Source organism: Gossypium hirsutum, chromosome A02, assembly GCF_007990345.1.
Source record: "Gossypium hirsutum isolate 1008001.06 chromosome A02, Gossypium_hirsutum_v2.1, whole genome shotgun sequence".
Classification (NCBI taxonomy): Eukaryota; Viridiplantae; Streptophyta; class Magnoliopsida; order Malvales; family Malvaceae; genus Gossypium; species Gossypium hirsutum.
Window position 1 is genome coordinate 43,366,823 of NC_053425.1, and position 22,204 is coordinate 43,389,026.

Sequence of the window (22,204 nt, forward strand, 5' to 3'; positions counted from 1 at the left end):
GCATAATTTCATAAGCCATTACAATATTATTAGAAATAAGTCTTCTAGGCACAAAAGCATTTTGAGCCTCTATAATGGTGCAAAAGTACTTGAAGCCTACTTACAATAGCAATGAAAATAATCTTATAAATAACAGTACAAAGGTTGATCAACCTAAAGTGAGACATAGTCCGAGCATTAGACTGTTTCGAGATCAAAATAATATTAGAATGATTAATTTCTGTCATAGAAGACCCACTATTTAAAATGGATAAACAATAATTCACAATATCAAAACTAATAATATGTCAATAATTAGAATATTGGCAATTTATTGAACCAAAATTTAGGATTTTGATGATTCAAGCCTATCAATGAAGATCAAATCACTTGAGAAACATATCCTAAGGATCGGATCGTTTATATAAAATTCTTTGGATTAAAGGAAGTTGGATTGAACCAAAACTTAAAGATTTATTTACCAACCATCTTTTTTTTTTAGTTGTTAATATAATATTGTATTTAGTTATTTTAACAATTGTTTAGAAGGAATTATGATTGACCTTTAATATCTTGACAAATCTAAAGAATCTTTATATATTTAATAGACTTATATAGGTAGTTATACTAATTATTAGGAGCAGTTATCTATTTAGTAAGTAATGATATTTGTAAGAATGCATTTCGACAATAAAACTTTTTTATGATTGATTTTAGTGGTGAAAGATCTAATCTTTGAAGTATAAAAGAGAATTCTTCACTAAGATATATTAGAGCTAGGATTGTTGGTTGTATTGATTTCAAATATGGTAGATTCATCTTATCAAGTTAAGCTCAGTTGACATATAGAAACCAAATTAAGTAAACAATTTATTGACCCCTATTTTCACCGCGGTTTACGCAATTATTGCATCAATATCTACTTTCACCATCACTTTTGCTCATAATATGTTCTTACAGTTCAGCAGCTGGTTTAGGTCAACAAAGACAAAGATGTTTTGATAGCACAATGCACATTCAAACTTTAGACAAATCAATACACATGTTCAACATAAAAAGTTGCAGCAACAATAGAAACATTGGGGGAAGCACAATCACGATAATATGATAAAAATAAGACGACATAAATGGCCAAGTAATGCTCTGCTTGAGCTGTGGAGTTTTATGGAGAAGATTTCCAAACTGCCTCTGAAGAAGGATTTTCAGAAAGTTGAAATCCTAAATTAACAAGGAAAATTAATCAAGAATGAGCAGGACATGATCCTTTGCCAATCAGATGGGAGAATTAAGATATAAAGAAGATGAAAACCAATATAATAAATGCAAAAACTTGATTTATTACCTGTAGCGTGGCCATGGAGTAAAAGATCACCATCATTCTCATGACCATTTGCAGCATCAAACATGAAGGACGCTTCAGGATTTGCCTCCAAGGAGGAACCAGTAGGAAGAAGTCCTACATTTTTAACCCCAAAAATAAAAAAATAAGTAACCATAGGGGTAAATTTTACTAATAAAGAAGCTTTTTTTTGGGGTACTGTTAAGCTTTCATTACATTTTAAGTTGGGAGGAGACGAGAAAGAATAGCACTATATACATATTCGAATCATGGACATCATGGCAACAGAACTTAAAACTACACAACTTATTTGCCACTAGACCACTGGAGATCATGCCAGTAGAACTTAAACCCCCACAAGTTATTTACCACTGGACTATTAGCTGTGATAAAAACATGTGGCAGTTGGAGAGAAGAATTAAAAAAAAAATACAATAAACAAGATAAACTAATATGATGAATGCAAAAAAAGAAAAAGAAAAAGAAAAAAACTCAATGTATTACCAGCACCAACGACATTGTTGAAAATGTTATCATGATTGTTCGTAGCACCATACTCAGGCAAGTTATAATTTGCAGTAGCAGAATTAGTCCAGTCTCCTAAATTAACAAGAAAGTTAATTCAGGAAGCCGTGAGAAAGACCTTGAAATTAAGAGTTAAATTAACCAGCATAAAACCAAAAATTTTAATGCCGAAAAGACATGAAAATCCTTCGCACAAATTGGGGGGGAAAAAGACACAAACCAAAAATATATAATGATGAGTACAAAAACCTGCTTTATTACCCTGACTATTAGGGGCATCAGACCCAAAGGGCAAGTTATGATTTGCAAAACCAGCAGCAGCAGCAGCAGATGCCGTAATGTTGTAGTCCTGGTCTGCAAACATGTTAAAAAAGTCTATCAATACAACACCAAGCAATTTAATCAAGTTGTGGCTCGTGACTTATATAATTACCAAAGCATGTTTGCTGAAGAAAACCAGCCATGGAAGGTTGAAAGTATGTTGACCCTGTCTCTCCCAAACTCACTAATCCATTAACACTTTGTAAAACAGCTCCCGAAGTTGCTAAAACTTGACCACCTTGCACATTGGTCTGCAATGCAAACCATTCTACCATCTGCAATGTAGAATTCAATTCAACACTCAATGGAATATCAGAAACTCAAATATTCAATATACAGCATAATCGGCATACCTTTTCCAAAGAAGTAAGCATTTGCCCCTGCAATTGAAGAGAGATGAATTATAAACTTTATCTAACATAAGAGAATACTACCTCAACCAAAAAAATGGTGAGAACAAACCCTCCCCAACATGAAAAGAGACGACAAAACCTATTTCGGTACAAAAAGAGCATCCGAAAAGCTGTAACACATTTCCAATTCAGCTGGACGAAGAGAAACCGTCCATGAAATTACAATAATTATTACAGTCAATGCATTCGACTATAGACACAAACATGATCAATTATTACAAAGAATTATCTGACTGATAACTAATAACTAATATATATATGTATGTATGAACAAATCCACAAAATAAATTAGAATAAATATAGAGAAAACTAGATCCAATGACACTTAAACAAGGGATCTAAAAATTACCCTAATTTCCTTTCTACTACTAAGTTATGGCCTTATCATAAAAAAGAAATAAATAGTGATAAATCTTTGAATAAAAGATACATAAACTTAACCAAATGTTAAGTACTAACTACTAAGTAAAAATGGCAATAAACATAAATTATAAAAATTTACAAGAAACAGTTTTCTGAACAAGTATTTTTTTTAAAAAACAAAGATTTATATAATACAAATTTCCGTACATCAACTTTCCATCCAGTGGGATTCCCCTGAATTGTTCCTAGTTTGCTGTCTATAAAAAAGCAATTATGATTTCACAAAATAAGATTAAAAAACAGTCATATAAATGGGTATTCTAGGAGATTTCAAGGTTTTCCATGTGATTCAAACAAATTTATGATAGTTTAAGCTAATTATTATTGAAATGAAACTAAAAGGAGAGAGGAATGGGAGTGCAGAACCTGTGCCTCAAGCTTTCTCTTAAGTTGTTGGATCTCATTTCCCATAACCCCAATTTTAGACTTGTATTCCTCTAGCTCCATTTTCGTCTTCTGGTGTTCATCCTTCAACTTTGGGATCTCTTGTTCCTCCTCCTTACGCCTCATCTTTAGTTATAAAATCACCAAAGCAAAAATTAATCAATTAATTAATTAAAGACATAAATAAACGAAGGGGAAAAGTTGACGATCACTGTACTTTAATTTTCAGTCGATATCGTTTACAGTTCTCGTTATGTTTATCCTTCTGAGCTTGCGTTTTCAGAGATTTGGTACCCCTTCGTTTGGCTTGGATTCCGGTCTCAGCCTCCACTGCCGCTTCAGCGCCGCCCGTACCCCCCATTTCTTGAGGCGGCTGCTGCTTTCTTTTCACCATCAAACTAGATTACAAGAATAAAGCTGCCTCTCTACTTGATTACCCGGAATTTGTACTACACACTACTTTCGATTCCAAACAATTGATTGAATCTTTCAAAAAACTTGCATAGGGAATGGATCAAAGATTCAAAAAAACAAACGACGACTTCAAGTCAACGCCTCTAGATAAGAACAAAACGAAGAAAAAGTGATGAAAAGGTGAGAACCGTCCATTTCTGATAAACCTCCGAAAGGCTAAATCGGCAGTGAAGAAAAGAAACTCATCATCTCAAATTTTGAAGAGAAATAGTCTCTTCAGTCGAGTTATATAAAGATAGCAGAGCAAGGTGCAAAGTTAGAGTTCTGTTTTGATATAATTGTACTCAGTCCCTATACTCTTTGTTCATTTAAAATTTAATGTCTTTACTTTTAATATTAAGAATTTAATCCTTTTATTTTTTGTTTAATAATATGTTTTTTGAAGTTACATGTAAGATACAACAGTTCCAATCAAAACATATGGCAGAAATTCGAATCTAAGCATTCAAATTTTCAAAGTCTCGACTTTACCAATACAACCAACGTTTTATTAGATCATGTGTCGTGTCATTAATTGAACTTTGATTATTAAATTAAAAGAATAGAAAAACTAAACTTCTAAAATTAAAAAGTAAAAATACTAAAATTTAAATATACAAAAATACAGGGACTAAAAAAAGAATTAAACCTTTTTTTCTCAACTTTTTCACCTGCTCGCGCGAAAATTTCTCTCGATACCGTTTTCCTAATTTCTTTTTAAAAATCTACTTTTAGATTTAGAATATATCATAAAATTGGTATCACCATGCAATCCGACATCAAATTCGATTCTTTTATATAAAATTAACTTTTATTACTTGAAGCTAGTCTAATTTTTTATTTAACAAATATAAAAATATACATATAGTAGAACTTAAATTTTTGTTTGATAATTAGATTAGTAAAACTTTAAATTTTTTTATTCAATTAAAGTTTTATTTTAATATTTATACATTTTAATTTTAATATGTACATTTTATTAATTCCATTAATTATATTTACACTATTATTTCAGTTTATGATCGAATTGGTGTCACAAATCAACCGAACACCAACTCAGTTAGAGAATTTACTCTGATGTCTTTCTATATTTAAAATAAATTTTATTATTCGAGAATACTTTATTTTTTTATTTTTCTAAAAAAATCAATAAAAATTTACATATAATAAAATTTAAACTCATGACAATTGAATTAATAAAACTTTAATATTTATTAAAATTAAAAATAATAGCATAAAATAATATATATTAACTGAAATGATTAAGTTAGTATCACCTTTAAATTAGATTCCAACCCAATTAAAAAATTATCAAAAACTCGTTTATTTTATAAAATAAAAAACATTATTTTAATAACATTTATGTCATTTTGTATTTTGATAAATCTAAAAATATTATATATAGAGAGAGAGACATGAGGAGATTATGAAATGTGAATAGATGACATCATAAGTTTCACATTTAATTTTTAAAATAATTTTTTTATAAATTTCTTAGGTGAATATTTTCACTCAACTCTTGAATTAAAATAATAGCACATTCCAATCAATATTCTTTTGAATATTATAATAATAAAAATATTAATTAAATTAAAACTTAATTTTTTTTAAATTACTACAAGAATAGCGACATCGCTAATATTTACTTAGCAAATCAAAATAATTATTTTAAATTTAAATTATGGCATTTAAAAATGAATTCATTAACTAATTTAATAAATTCAGTTTATGCATAAAAATAGAAAATAGAAAATATATTTAAAGTGTTATTGAGTTTCATTAAAATTTGTGAGGTCCAAATAGATTTGAATTAAACATGACTATTCATCACCGTTTTGTCTTATCTATGATATTTTTATTAATTTAACCTTCAAATTACACATTATCGCATGATACATCATTTATTTTTGTGGTCTTACATTACCTAAACAAACTTCAATAAATATTTTAAATTCTACATTTTTTATTTTCTTAAATGATTTTATTTGCCTGTGGGACTGTGCTATAATTTTGGGTGAAATTTATGATTTTGTTTGACTTTATTTTCAAATTTTTCTATATTCAAATTTAAGAAATTAAATTTTGGTTGCTTTCCTTTTATAATTGAATTTTTTTAGCCTTCCAACTTTATAAAAAAATTTTACTTTAACTCTACATTTAATTTTTTCTTTTTTTAACTTTTGAGCTTATATTTTTTGTTAAATCATTTTAAAATGAGTAAAAAAGTTAATGTTTATTAACTTTGATGACATGATATACGTAGATTACCACATAAATGACCCGTCAACATTTAATTAATTTTTAAAAATATTTTTGTTTATAGTTTTTATTAATTTTTTATTTTTTTAAATAGTTGTTATAATTTTAAAATTTTTAAATTTAAAAAATAATTAAATACTGATATTTCATACATGTGGATGTCATGTCAATAAGGTTAAAAAAACATTAACATTTCTTTTCATTTAGAGGTAATTTAACAAAAAAACTCAAGTTTAAAGGTTAAAAAGGTAAAAATAAATAAATGAAAGGATTTTTTTTTAAGTTGGAGGACCAAATAAATCATTATATATTTAAAATTTAATTTGAATTTTTACAAACTAAATACTTTAGTTTTTTTTATGTAATATTTAGTTTATTCTTTTAATTTTTTTGTTTGAATATTCAATTTTTTTCTCTTGACTCTGATTTTTTAATCATTTTATTTTTTAATAATAAAAATATATAAAACATTAATAATTAAAAAAATATGAGACAAATAAAAAATTTATAGTTTTTTTTAGTAGAAATGACTGATATTTATTAAGCACACGACTCAAGGTGGGTAGGCAAAAGTTTACAGCAAAAAACAAAATGAAAAGACAACACAGCAGCAGGCCAAACGGCCAAAAACAACTAAAAACCGCACACTGGAAAAACAAAACCATAAATGCAAGTGATCCAAAACCACCCTAAACCAAAACCAAGACAGTTCACAATCAGAATACCAGCCGAAACAACTTCCTCCTCCTACGTTAAAAGACGATCTAGAGATGAGTAAAAGGAAACCCAAAAGCTTTGAGTCCAGCCATGGAGATTCAGAGAACCTTCTCCACAATTAAAGCAATCTACAATGAACTTTGGTGTCTCTGTGTCCAAACCATCCAATCATTTTCCACTATCATCTTTACTGAAACCGGAACCCCGTCAACCCAAATACTAGAACTTTGTCTTCTCCTTCCTTCGATTGCCAAAGTATGGGCCGCTCTATTGACCAGTCGGGGAACAAAAAGGTAACTAACTTCTTCAAAGCAATTTTCCAAATTACGAATATGATGAATAATAGATCTAAGAATCGATTTATCTTCTTCCTTTATCTTAAGTTTTTTTTTATGACCGTTAGAGAATCCCTTTCCACAACCAAGCACCGGAAACCCATTCTAAAAGCAAAGAGCAAAGCCCTTTCACATGCCCTTGCTTCAGCCACGAACGCGTCGACAACGTCCTCAAATAGATAAGTTTCTGCTCCTACAATTTCTCCTTTAGAACCTCTAGCCAAAATTGTTGTTGTAAAAGTTCTAGAGTCACTTTGAAAGGTTGTGTTAAAATTTAATTTGATAAAACCCAAATCTGGAGGACTCCAAAATTCTTTCGGAAGAGATCTACAAGAAACTCCCAGCTCTTGGCATAGACTTATTTCTTGACCATAGCCTCGAATGAAACCTAACAGATCCTGCAAAGAAAATTTAACACCTTCATGAATCAACTTATTTCTTCTGTACCATAGAGCCCATAGGAAAATTGCAATAAGTTGTTTATTCTGTTCATCTGCTACAAAGAAAGTATTAACAAAATGATTTTTGCAGTTTAAAGTGCTATCGATTGGAGCAATTCTGATTTGAAGGGACGCCCAGACACTCTGTAGTATACCATAGGACCACAGAAGATGATTAGTATCTTCTGGAGCTTCCTTACAAAGATGACAATCAACTTCATCTGTAACGCCCCTAACCCGAATTCGTCACCGGAATAAAGTTACGGAGCATTACCGGAGTTACCGATTTATTTATTAGATATTTTATTTCATCTAACGTTCATATTTGAACAAATTAAAATCAATCATATTGTGCCTTAAACATACTTATTTTTCTCGACATGTTTTACTTGAATTTATTACTTGTCTCAATATACTTAATTTCCTTGTATCAACATATCAAAAATAATCACATATTGACATATCATGATAAATATCATTCTTTAGTCATTTCTTCAAAAACATAAATAAGGTAAATCATTATATCGATATTTCATGCATTTAAAAATAAAATTATTACAATTTAATCTTTATTTCCAGTCGTTATTCTCATACAAATTGATAACAACCCATATATTTTATAAATTATCAGAATTTTTCATAATTTCAACACTTTTCAATTTAATCCTTAAAACATGTTTTTTCCCGATCTTGAACTAAATTAATAATTTTATTCAATTTTGTAATTTTAAATAATAAAATAATCCGCTTCATGCAAATTGATCATTTCTAACATTTTTACAAAATTATTCATAAAGTTTTACTTTTATTTAATTTAGTCCCTGAGCCTAAAACATGCAAATTAGTTATGCTAGTTGAATATTCATACATATTTTTCTCCTCCTCCTCTCCATTCCACATCCTTAATTTATATAATATGCTTATAAGTAACATTATCTATAATTTCACTATTTACTTATATGTATATTCAAAGCTGTCCATTTGAGTCATAGTCACTAAATTATCTATATCTTGAGCTACAGAACTCCAAATTAAGATCCGTTAATTTTACCTGAAATTAGACTCACATTTATTCTTACCATAAAATTTTTATAATTTTTGGTTTAGCCAATTAGTACAGTTTATTCATTAAATTATCCCCTGTTTTGCTATTTGACAGTTCTGACCACTCTTCACTAAATTTTAATTATCTCTTTAAATGATGTTATCATTTGTTTCTTATAAAAATAAACTAATTAAGGAATCTAACCATGTAAATTATGTCCCAAAATTATTTTTTTATAATTTTTAATGATTTTTTAAAGTCAGAATAGGGGATCTCTAAATCATTCTGAACCAGTCTCACAAAAATATAAATATATCAGAATACAGAATTCCTTTACTTTCTCTATTTCTTGTATATGAAAATAGACTCAATAAGCTTTAATTCCATATCTCACTTAGCTTCTAATTAAATTTATACCATTTTTGTGATTTTTAAAAGTTAGCCTATTGTTGCTGTCCAAAACTACTTTAGTGCAATATATTGATTACCAAGTTTATAACACTCTTATTTCCATTCTCTACCATATTTCCCATTATTCTCTCATTTCCCTTCACTAATATATCAAGAACATAGATCCTTATATAATAAAACTCTACCTTAACATCATTTTCATGGTTTTGATATTACCTTACATGAGAAACTTTACTTAAAATATATTGAAACCTTAAAATTCTTACCTTGTCCCATTGATTTTAATCTTTAACTTGATTTTTCTCTCTCCTCCAACTTCTATTTCTTAAATCCAACTTGATATTCGAACTCCCCTTAGTCTCTTTAACATTTTTCTCTCTTGGTAGCTATGAAAATTCTTTTGATTTTTAGGTGAAAAGAGTGAATTTTTGGTGGAAGGACTAAATTGTAAAGAAAGCAAAACTTTCTTTCTTCTCTTTTCTTCTAACGTGAAATGCATGGAGAAAGATGGATGATGTATATATTCTTTTTCCACACACACACGCACATATATATAGACTAAATAAAATAATAAAATAATAAAATATCTTATTAAAATATTAAATAAATAACAATTATCTAATTAAATAACTATAAAATATCACCAACATCATCATTACTTTCTAGATTTCTCTCTCTTCTAATTGACCATTTTGCCCTTTGTGATCTTTTAAAATTCTATTCTTGAGTCATCACTTAATTTGGTAAAATTTCAATTTAGTCCCTCATAATTCTTCACCTATTCAATTTGGTCCTTATTCATCAATTTTCCTTGGTTTCTAGATCATTCCACCCTTAAAATATTTGCACTATTAGTCCTTCAACTTTTTCATATTTACACTTTAATCCCTCAAATTTTGAGTATTTACTCTTGGGCCACAAAACTTTTATCACTTTTACAATTTAGTCCTTTCTTGAATCAATATGTCATAATATACTTCCCAATGACATAACTCAATTTTCTTCTTCTTGTCACTTTATTTCCTTATTTTACTGTATTAAGGATAATATCTTACGGTAAAAATTTTCAATGTGTTACATCATCTCTCAAAGTTCTTTGGAACAAATTACTGTAATGAGGCAGAAAATTGTTAAGCAATCTCTAGATATGTATTTTAATTTTTGCTGGGATGTGCATAGGCCAAAAAGACTTGTAAAAATCCTCGTAAACCTCAATATTAGTAGTGATGTAATTAGTGTTCTGAAGATGTTTTGTAACTAGGACCCGATATCCACTTTTCACTGAGTATTCCCTAGTGCCCTCATGCTTCCAAACTAGCATATCCTCTGAACTAGCCCCAGATAGCGGGAAGGAAAGAATGCTATTTGCCTGATCTCCATCCACAATGTTGCAATCCAACTCCTTGTTCCAGGTGTTGGTCTCAGCCTTGATTAACCGAGTCACTATCGTCCAGTTCAGATTCATGTTTTGAACTGATATTCTGTTGTTCTCTACTCCAGGCAGCCAAGGATCATTCCATATATTTACGCTAGCTCCATTACCAATTCGCCTTAAAATTCCATCGGCAATCAGATCCCAAGCACTGTAAATGCTCTTCCAAGTAAACGATGGGTAAAAGCCTATCTTTGTTGATAATATGTCTGAATGAGGATAATAACGAGCTTTAAGAACTTTAGCTAAAAGAAAATTGGGCTGGGATAAAAAACGCCACACTTGTTTTGCTAATAAGGCTTTATTAAACAAAAACAGATTTTTGAAACCCAGCCCACCAACATTTTTTGGTTTACACAAAGCGTCCCAATTACTCCAATGGATACCCGTAGTCGATTTATTATTAGACCACCAAAACTTGTTCATAATACCTTCAAGTTTTCGACATAATATTTTCAGCAAAGCAAAACATTGCATAACGTAAACCGGTATAGACTGTAAAACTAATTTAACGAAAACTTGTTTTCCCCCCATTGATCAGTAGCGTAAGCTTCAACCTTTGATACGTCTTCTAAACCAATGGATAAAGTTGGCAAAAGCCCAAGTCTTTTTCCGTCCAACCATCATAGGCAACCCTAAGTACTTCTCAGGGTTTGAAGCTACCCTCACACCCAAGACATTAATTATGGTGTCCTTGACATTTACATCTACATTAGCCCCAAAGTAGATCAGTGACTTATCAAAATTCACCCTCTAACCCAAAATCATCTCATACTCTCTAATAATATCTTAGACCACATTAGCTCCCTCGTTATAATCATCTCCAAAAAGAATACAGTCGTTTGGGAAGAACAAGTGGTTGATCGAAAATATTTCCCTACCAACAGAAGCCCCTCTCATCAGACCCTTTTGCTTTGCTTCGTTAATTAGTGTTGAAAAACCCTCTACACAAATAAAAAAGAGATAAGGGCTAAGTGGATCTCCCTGTCTTAAGTCTCTTGAAGGTTCGAACCACTCACCGTTCGAACCATTAAGGCTCACCGAATAGGAGACAGAACAAACACATCTTATAATAAGAACAATCCAATCAGCATGAAACCCCAAATGAGTCATCATTTCGGCCAAAAAATCCCATTCAACACGATCACATGCTTTACTCATATCGAGTTTAAGCCAAAATTTCCCTTCTTTGCTTTCTTCTTCATTTTCAAAGAATAAATGACCTCATAAGCAATAAGCACATTATCTGAAATATGTCTTCCTGGCTAAAAGCCCCTTGAGCTTCATTAATGCAGTTTCCCAAAATAGCACTCATACAATTCACCAAGATTTTCATGATAGTTTTGTAAACTACGTTACAAAGACTTATGGGTCTAAATTGTGAGAGATTTTTCGGTTTGTGGACTTTAGGGATCAAAATAATACGGGTTTTATTAATATCTCCCATTTCAGATTCACTATTCAAAATAGATAAGCAATAACTAGAAATTTTAGATTCAAAAATATGCCAGTACCTTTGGAAAAAAATTGCTGAAAAGCCATCAATGTCGGGAGCTTTCAATGGTGCCATCATCTTAATAGCATAGGAGATATCCTCCTCTATAAATTGTTGAAGTAAAAAATCATTCATATCAACAGTAACTCTTTTTTCCACTAACCCGAATACACTCTCATCTGAACCCATATCCGAAGTTGAAAACAAGTTACCAAAAAAATCCGAAGCAAGCTTTAGCATCTCCTCAGTCATGAAAATCCTTGCGCCATTTGTCCCTTCTAACTCATTGATTCAACCACGGAGCTGGCGTTGAACAGCTACTTAATGAAAATAACTGGTATTTCTGTCTCTATTTTTTAGCCAATTGACGCGAGCTTGTTATTCCCAAAAAATTTCTTGCTGATCAGCCTCTAAGTTAAGGCCCAATTGAACATCTATGATTTCAGCAAGAATCTTCTCTGTTGGTTCCCGATTATAAAGACAGTTTTGTATCAACCCATTTTTGAGTCAAATCAGAACAGTGGTTTCAAGACCACAAATCTGAAGTAGAAATATTTATTTTATTATTATTTTAAGGTCTACAATATGATATAATAATTGTGTGAAAAATTCGTTAAGAAATTTTATCGATTGAGTGCTCAATTAGACTAGAAGTACTAAATTGCAATAGATGCAAAACTTGAATTCTATAAGTTAAAGGTGTATAATTGCTATGAAAGTTTAAATTGGAGGTCCTTAAATGGTAATTAGACCATTATACTCCTTAATGGACAAAAATGGACATGGTTAGGTGAATTTCCAAAGTTTTGCATTAAGAGTATTTTGGTAAACTAGTAATTAAATGATTTAGTAAGTTAAAATAAAGTCAAAATTTTTATTCATCTTCATTTTCGTAGCCGAATTTTCAAGGGAATCCATAGCTAGGGTTTTGGCCACTTTCAAGCTTGATTGTAAGTTCATTCTTGCCTCGTTTTTAATGATTTTTACTTTTTTGAGATCGTTGTAACTTGATTTAGCTATTTCAAGGACTCATTTAAGGAAGGATTAAAGTCCAAAATTTGACCCATGATGAATATTTATGTACTTTGATGTTTAATGGTAGAAAATGTATGTTTGATGTTAGATAAACAACATTTACAAAGTGACTTTTGATGAAAATGTCAAAAAGGGGACCTATTTGTAAAAGGTTCTAAAATATGTGGTAAATTTTGAATAAATGAAAAATATAGGCTGTCATGAGCATGAAAAAGGTTCAGCTAGGCTTGGGTTGTGAAGAAATTGAAAGAAATTCATTTTACGAGCCTAAGGACTAAATTGTAAAATGTTAAAAAGTTAGGGGTAAAAATGTAAATTTTACCATAATTGTTTCTAGGCTAAATTTAATAATGTGATGATTAAATAAGTTAAATTTGACATTATAGGTCAAGAAAAACGAAGTTTGGATCTAGATTGGGGGAAAAATAAAGTAATTGACAAACAGGTCCTTTTTGTCATTTTTGTAACTGAGGTATGTATTTTAAATGCTTTAATTTATGCATGAATTGTGTAATAGACCTTACGGACACATTTGACTACAATTTGGCAAGCGAGAAATCCCAATTGAACCTTAGGAATAGACTAGGATACGACTGACATGTCAATAGGGTTTTATGTTATGAGATCTGGGTGCTGGTCCTGTACGTCCTATCGATGGCTGCGTATACTAGCATATGTTGCAGTTACTTGACAACTTGTGTGGCAGCACCAAGTAGCTACGTCTTGATTGACAGCTTGTGTGAGCAGGCCCGTTAATGGCTCGAGAGCGAGCATATATGTGTTATGAGATAGTGGTAGCGATGGCTACATATGTGATACCTTGTGTATGAGATTTCTCAAGTATCCGACATTTTTATTCCGAGTGGTTCATTGGATATGCTAACAATGAGACTAAGTATGAAATTATTACGAAGATGGTACAGGTATGTACTTAAAGCTTATGATTATAAATTCGTGAAATAACAATTTCAAGGTAAGTTGAGATGGAAGTAAATTATGTTCATCAGATTATGGTAAATTACATTATCTTAAGTTATACTACTTGCATGTTAATGTATGGTAAGGTTTGCTTATTTCTTTCATACGAGCTTACTAAGCTGTATAGCTTACTCCGTTTTATTTTCCATGTTTTATAGTGTCACCAAGCTAACTCGGATTGGAGATCGTCGGAGTTCACATCACACTATCAAAATGTTATTTTAGGTACCGATGATTTTAAACATTTTGAGAATATAGCATGTATAGGGACTTGGTCATTTTGTTATATGTGTCGTTATGAATTTGGCCAAATGTATTGGCTTATAATTGTCAAAGTCGTGATGTGGTTTATAAATGCTTGATAAATGGTTGAATGTGACTTAATGGTTTTGTTGTTGAATGGGTAAGATTGGCTCATTGGTACGCTAGGAAAACTAAGTAAAATTATGCATGTTATTGGTAGCCATGTTGAAACTTATAGAATGTGAGTTTGGTATGATTTGGTTTGGAAAAATATGTTGTGATAAATATGTTGAGTGTGGATAGTGAAATGAAATGATTTGGCCTTGTTTTGTGGATGTTTTGGTTGCCTAAGTATGCCATAATTTATGCCATTAAGATGGTGGATGTGTATGTGCAAATTAGGGTGACAAATGGCTCGGTAAATAGCCTTTATTTTGTCCATATGGGCAGACACACAGGCGTGTGTGATACACAGCTTGTCTTATGGGCATGTGTTTCGGCCGTGTGTCCCCTACACTTTAATTTTGAGAAATGGAATGCTTAGAATTGAGCACATGGGCAGAGACAGGGGCGTGTGTCTCAGCCGTGTGAGGGACACAGCCTTAGGCATGGGCGTGTGTCTCGACCGTGTGAAGTCTGCACCTATTTTATGAAAATTAAATTAACCACACGGCCTAGCACACAGACGTGCGACTTGGCCGTTTGACTTCAATTTGTTCATGCATTGTAAGTCAGAGAGTTACACGGGTTAGGGACACAGGCGTGTGTGACCACACGGCCTGTCCACACGTACGTATAACCGTTGTACATAGCAAAAATTTTCTAAGTTTTGTAAAAATTTCTTGATTTATCGGTTTAGTCCTGTACCACTTCTAAAGCATGTTTTGAGCCTCGTAGGCTCGTATTAAGGACATTATGATTGAATGTGACAGCCCAAAATTGACCCTAGTTGGGAAGTGGTTTTGGGACCGCTAAACCGAGTCACCGAAATGTTCGAATGTGATATTTATTGTCTAGAATATGTAATTATGAATGTGTGAAAATTTCAAGCTTCGATTTAGTCGATTGTAAGTGAATTTTATCAAATAGGACTTATGTGAGAAAATTTTGAAATGTGCTAGGCAAATGCAAAGTGGCCTATTAATGCATATTGTGAAAATGATGGGTTTGCATGTCAATTTACCCAAATTAAGGCATAGTGGCCGGCCATGCTATGAGTGGAAACATGTCACAAACATGTTATGTTAGTGAGGTATGTTAGGAAAAATAAAATAAGGAGTATGGGTAATAAAGAAATGGAAACAAAAAAAAATGTGTGGTTGTTTCCCCCCCATTGCCGTGAGTTAAAGAAAAGAAAAGAAAAATTTTGTTCATCCTTTTTCATCTTCTTTTGGCCGAAAATTCTAAGGAAGGAGGAAGGAGTTCTTGCTTCATGTTTGGTTTGGAAGAGGATTAGGAGGAGGTTTGGCCATACTTGTATCTAGATCAAGGTATGTTTGAGGTTGTGCCATGAGATTCATACAGGTTTTTAGTTGCTAGCTTGAGTTCTAATTAGCCCATGGTTCAAATATTTGCTATGTCATGGGGATGATATTCGGCCTAGGTGGATTTTGTGTTAATGCCATTGCATGCTAAATATGAAGCTTGTTAATGATGCATGTGATGGTGGATTGATGATTCTTGAATCTTCTTTTTAGCATTTTTGAGTGAGCACATATGTGCATTAGTTGCTAGATGGAGAAGAATCGGCTAGCAAGTTGTGTGCTAAGGCCGAATATAATTTTTGTATATTAATGAGTAATGCATGTGTTAAATTGATGGAAAGGGAGAGGATGCTTTACTAGTGTATATATGTGTGTATTAGCCAAGTTTTGAACTTGAAACAAAATGGTGTTTAGTCAATACAAGTGACCATACTTGTAGAATGTATTAAGTGTTGCAATCGGCCCCAACATAGACATGCATATTCGGCCATAGGAAGGAGATTGGTGTTGCATGTATTCGGTTAGAGGCAAGCATATTGATGCTTTTGTCTTGGCTTAGAAAATTCGGCCAAGGGGGAAATTAGCTAAAATGTTGAGTTTGATTCATGATTCCGTACATATGTGACTTTAATGTCTAATGTATAAATATGGGCTAAGTGCCTTGTGTTCCTCTTTTCGATGCTCAAATGATTAAATCAATTTATTTGTTTAATTAAGCTCAAGAGCAAAGGGGAACTAAATCCGATAAAGGGAAGGAAAAAGTGGTCGAATAGCTATCGGAATCGTTCGACAACATCCGAGGTAAGTTCTTGAGTAAAAGAGCTTAAATTATGATTTGATTAGATCATGTTTTAAGCAAATCAAAATCATGCTCTTTGTGTGTGGCTATTGAGCCGAAATTGCAAGAATGATAAGTGTCTTGTGTTTGAGTTTTGCTAACGAAAACGAAATACGAATGTGCCATGATTTATTGTTAAAAGTGCATGGTTATTTGAATGATGTCCGGGCTAAGTCCCGAAGGCTTTGTGCTAAGTGACCATATCCAGACTAAGATCCGAAGGCATTTGTGCGAGTTACTAAATCCGGGTTAAGTCCCGAAGGCATTTGTGCGAGTTACTAAATCCGGGTTAAGTCCCGAAGGCATTTGTGCGAGTTACTATAACCGGGCTATGTCCCGAAGGCATTTGAACGAGTAGCTATATCCGGTTAAATTCCGAAGGTACGTGATTTGGGAATGAATGATCTTGCTGTAAAAATTTCAGTTAATACGCTTGAAACATCCCAACATTGAGGTATGTTTCGTATGTGCTTTGAATTAGTTGAGCCCTTACAAATAAGTATTCGCTCAGTTGATAAATGAGCTACCGGCCTTTGGCTAAGTTGATCTTTGTGTATGAATAAAAGGGTTGGTAATGTGAAGTAAGTATGATATTGAAAAATTGTGCATATGAAATTATCCGTTTAGCTACATAAATGCTATACTTTTGTTGTGCTGGAATCCCTTGCTCAAAACTTACTAAGCATAAATTGCTTACTCCGTCTCCTTGATTCTCTGTTTTATAGATTTTGGTTCTCCAGCTATCGGACTCGGGATTTTGAAGTCGAAGTCGCCCACACTATCAAAGCCCCCCCTTTTTGGTACAATTTTGGTTGAACTTCGAAATGGCATGTATAGGACTATCCTTTTTGTTGGGGGTCATGGACCCTTTGGACTTGTATAATTTTGGATAGCCATGCGAAAATGGCTTATATATGTTTGAGTATAATGTTATAATCATTTGGTATGGATATGGTTATTGAGAGGTGTGGATATGCTTAACAAGGATTGGCCATGGGAATGGTTAATCACTATCATAATTTGTGCTATTTATGCTAAAAGGGTTAGTTGAATCATGGAAACTATGAAATAGGTAAAGTCTACCTTAAAGGCAGATGCTGACAGCAGCAGTGTTGTAGATTTGGAAAATCACTAAAAATAGTAGAAAGGGAATTAAATAGTGAATAAATTATGTAAACGAACCTTGATGAATCTATTTTCATAGAAAAGTAACTAAATGATCATATGGGCAGTATGTTAAGAGATATTCAGGTTCTCGTAAGACAGGGCCAGAACGGTTTCTGGATTCCCTATTTCGACTTTGGAAATTCATTATAAATTAACCAGAGATAATTAGGAGTCATTACATATATGTATAGATTCCTCTTTGAGTCTAGTTTCTATAGAAACAAACGACATCAGTATTGAAGCCCTGTACAGGGAGATATCCAAGTTGTAATGCGCAAAGGTCAGTGTAGTCGATCCCTGTAACATGGGAGACTTTGACTAATAAACTGTACTAATTGGCCCAACAAAAAATTCTAGAAAAAAATATGTAGATGGGCATATGAGTCTAGTTTCAGGGAAAATTTACAGAACTGGATTCCGAGTTTCTGAACTCAAGATATGATTTTTAAAGCGACTAGTACGCAGATTGGCAGTGTCTGGGAAATTTGTTTATAAGTGGTTAAAGTCTGTTAACACCTCGTGTTCGACTCCGGTGACGGTCTCGGGTTCGGGGTGTTACATTGAATACAAATGGTTTTTATTTAGATGTAAATGTATGACTCGATTTGTATGTTTGCTTGCGATATAAGTCCAGTAATGCCCCGTACCCTGTTCCGGCGTTGAATACGAGTAAGGGGTATTCCAAGTTTAGTCTTTCTTCATGATCCACACGGTTTTTCTTTTGCTCTCTATTCTTGGATCTACTCCACTTCTGAAGCTGCTGTCCCAATCTCACAAGCTTATCCGGGACACTTCTTGAAATATCAGCCCAATTTCTTTTTATCTCCTCCTCAAAAGAATTATCTAAACGCCATTTGGTCTCAAACCGGAAAAGATTGTCTTTATTAAATAGATTATTCCTTTGCTTTCCCATGGTATCGAAAAGAATCGGACAATGATCTGAGAAAGAGTGATTCAAGTGTTCTAATTGGTAGCTAGGACAAAAATTTACCCAATTCAAGGATGCAACACCTCGATCCAGCCTCTCCCTTATGTTTATAGTTAACCATAAAGTATAATGTGATAATTGATTATCTTATCCCTTAATCATGAGATTAGAAGTTTAATCTTTACTCATAAGAATGGAGTACATTTTATAGATGAAGCATCCGCGATAAAGCGATTAATCACTGTTTTCGATAATAAAGTTTTTTTTTACTAAAAAAATTCTATAATTAATTCAATCACCCATAATTGTAAAATTTTTATTAAAATTTCTAAACATTGGTTTCTATTAATAAAAATATATTTAATTAATTAAAAATATATTTAAAATTAATTTATTCAAAGCGTTAAAAATATACCTTATAAATAAAAATAAAAATAAAAAATTCACAATTAAAAGTTAAAATATGATATGAAGATAGAGAGCAAGTTTTTGTATTTACCCTTTCCACAATTAGAAGAAAAACACATATTTAATCATCGAATTTGTGAATCAGCGTCTGATATTTTGGTATCCATATAACATAAATTATAATTTAAACTCCACACTTTTTTGCGCTTTTCTTCGTCAAGAAGCCATCGAACGACGCTAAACCAATCAACGGAGATGATAGCATAAATTGAATTTGAATAAAATATTCATTAAAATTGCATTTAGCTCGCGATGGCCTCGTACGACACAACGCGCGATGTTTGATCTCAACTGAAACTTGTGGCCTGCCTCGTTGCCACGTTTAAAATTGCAAGCAGGCTTAAGTGTCGTGCGATTAGAACGAGCTCAATTAATGTTTGCATTATTTTATTTTAATATTTATTTGATATCGTTTTTAGACTTTACACCATGTAAATATAATACAATATAATTGGGTTTTTTTTCTTCATATTTATATGTACATATTTGAGTTATAATTCTTATTTAGCAAAATAGTTAGGTGGCTCAGTTATTTAATAAATTAGTTGAGTACGCAAAAAAGAGAGGTAAAGGTGGCATTTGGAGTACCGATTTCAATGGTATATGAGAATCTTTGATATCCAAATTTTGATGGCGGATGTTGTAATTTTGTGCTTCTGCTTATACATGTAATTAAAGACATATATTTCAACACATGGAGATGATCCAATAAAAACTCTGCATTCCTACATGATACATGTTTAATGTTTATATATATATATATATTATTGTTTTTTAAAGCAATTTTTATGTTTCCCATCTAAGTTATTGGTTTTAATCCTAGATCAGTATATTTTTAAGTTAAAGTTATCGTTTTTATGAGTAGCTAGTATATCCTGTAAAATTTTATGCCAATTTTTTAATATTAATTTCTTTATAGATTTTTATCATATTTATTTGTTTTTATACAATTTTTAGAATTATTCATAGCTCCTCTTCAATTTTTAAATAGAAGGATAATGTACTTCAATACAGGAGGAATAATGTCGATATCAATCGAGCTAAGTCTCAATTGATAATTTTATTCCAATTTTTTAAGTGTGATATCTATTTAATTCTAAATCAACTATGATTAATCAAACAAGGAATGTACTAATGCACATTGCAAGTATTCATCCCCACAAGATGATGCGGAAGCTAATCAAGTGGTGTGGAGGTCAAGAGCGAAGCAAAAATATTTCTTTAAGGGGGAAAAATAAATTTTTAATTTTTAATAGTCTATATCTTTATAATTTTTAAAGGATTAAATTAAATTTTTATAATTTTAGAGGGCCAAAGTGCAATTTTACCTTTACTAATTTAAAATTTTAAAATTTTCTAAAGAACTAAAACAACAATTTTCTGTTTTAGGGGGCCGGGCCCCTGCCAGCCCCTTACATTCGCCTCTGGTGGATGTTGACAGAAAATGGTCAATGCACAGTGGCCACTGGCTATAGTAAAGTTGCGCATAACGGATGGCCTGTTTGAGAGAAAAAAAACGAGATTTGGTTTGGAAGTTGAATGTTCCACAAAGGATTCGGCAGTTTCTTTGGTTTTTATTACAAAATCGCTACTCTCCAACTCTGAATGATGCAGAAGAGGAATGTCGAATAATAATTACTATGACTAATATTTTAACTTATGCAAAATTAGTTACTATGGCTAACAGAAGAAGGCGTCAGATGATTGATCAAGAAAGAAATCGAATTTGCTGGCAACCACCCCTCAAAGAGTAGTGTAAGCTGAATACAGATAGGGCTAAGCACTTACAGACAGATAGAAACTCAGCTAGCAGTTTGCTTCCAAATCATAAAGGTGAATGGATTATTGGGTGTAGTAGAAATATTTGTATTTGTTCTATAGTTGAAGCAGAACTTTGGGCTATTAGGGATGGGTTAGATATAGCATAGAGGAGAGGAATACAACAACTGTTAGTGGAGAATGATAGTTTAGTTCTAGTGAATACAATTTGTGGTCAATCCAAGGAGGTTGGATCAAACTTAGTGCGAATCATCAGAGAACAACTAGTAAGGGATTAGCACATTAAGGTATCATACACTCCATGATCAACAAATATGATTGCAGATTCTTTGGTAGAGTTAAGCAAGAATGATTTGGTTGGTCTAAAAATTTATGAGTATCCTCTTAATCAAATTGCTAGGGGTGTGTTACTAGAAAGCATTGGTGACTGCTACAAGTTTAATCATGGCTAGTTGTAATTCGCTTCTTTATTTGCCAAAAAAAAATTATTGTTAATAGAATATAATTTTGCTTTTTAATTAAAATAGTAAAAATAATATAATTTTATTTTGATCCTTTAACACATGTTATATCTTATGTAGCGAGTCTCATGGACCTTACAGTATACTTTGCTAACCTCAATGTGCATCCATATAGAGCTAAACATGTAATATCCTTAACTCGTATTTGTTGCCGAAACAGGGTTACAGAGTATTATCAAAGTTTACAGAATAATTACAAAAAAATATTCTCATTTATTATTTATAATCGAGACTAATCATGTTGTCTCTTAAATGGACCTTCGAGGCCTAATTTAAGTATTATAAGCAAGTTGGGACTATATCGAGAACTTAGAATTTTTTTTTCAAAATTTCAAAATTTTTCCTAGGTATAGGGGTCAAATGCCCGTGTGGCCAAGGGACACACCCGTGTGGTCCCATGACATGCCCGTGCTTCAGGCCGTATCTTACCCAGTGTAACTCATTAACTTGGGTTTCACGGCCAACCATACGCCCGTGTGCTAGGCTGTGTGGCCAATTTATTTTCCTAAAATTAGGTGCAGTTTTCACATAGTAAAGCCACACACCTGTGTGCTAGGCCGTGTGCCTCACACGGCTGAGACACACGCCCATGTCTCTGACCGTATGCTCAATTCTGAGCATTCTATTTCTAAACTTTAAGATGCAGGGGATACACGGCCAAATTACACGCCTATGTGCATGGTCGTGCTTCACACATGGCTGAGACACAAGCCCGTGTCTCTGCCCGTGCGAACGAAAATAGGCCATTTAAAGGCCATTTTTCTCACCATTTTCACAATCAACATGCATACA

General features: G+C 32.2%; 2 protein-coding genes across 4 annotated transcripts; one reads left to right on the forward strand and one right to left on the reverse strand.

Moving 5' to 3' along the window:
* Positions 1–975: 975 nt before the first annotated feature.
* LOC107951193 (uncharacterized) lies at positions 976–4,153 on the reverse strand. Of its 2 annotated transcripts, none has more exons than XM_016886136.2 (8): positions 3,602–4,153; positions 3,367–3,510; positions 2,518–2,544; positions 2,277–2,439; positions 2,093–2,197; positions 1,823–1,918; positions 1,322–1,435; positions 976–1,197 (listed from the first exon to the last, which is right to left on the reverse strand). In XM_016886136.2, exons 1-8 carry the CDS (start codon positions 3,776–3,778, stop codon positions 1,142–1,144), a joined length of 882 nt encoding a protein of 293 aa, XP_016741625.1. In that variant the 5' UTR covers positions 3,779–4,153; the 3' UTR covers positions 976–1,141. The 2 variants fall into 2 exon arrangements, with proteins under 2 accessions (XP_016741625.1, XP_016741626.1); XM_016886137.2 differs by having other exon boundaries at positions 2,105–2,197; positions 3,602–4,135.
* A 2,449-nt stretch (positions 4,154–6,602) lies between these two features.
* Positions 6,603–7,866, forward strand: LOC107951192 (uncharacterized). 2 transcript variants are annotated; one of them, XM_041086308.1, is made up of 3 exons: positions 6,633–7,106; positions 7,217–7,327; positions 7,680–7,866. In XM_041086308.1, exons 1-3 carry the CDS (start codon positions 6,904–6,906, stop codon positions 7,708–7,710), a joined length of 345 nt encoding a protein of 114 aa, XP_040942242.1. In that variant the 5' UTR covers positions 6,633–6,903; the 3' UTR covers positions 7,711–7,866. The 2 variants fall into 2 exon arrangements, 1 of the variants encoding a protein (XP_040942242.1); XR_005908964.1 differs by having other exon boundaries at positions 6,603–7,106; positions 7,197–7,866.
* The last annotated feature ends 14,338 nt before the right edge of the window (positions 7,867–22,204 follow it).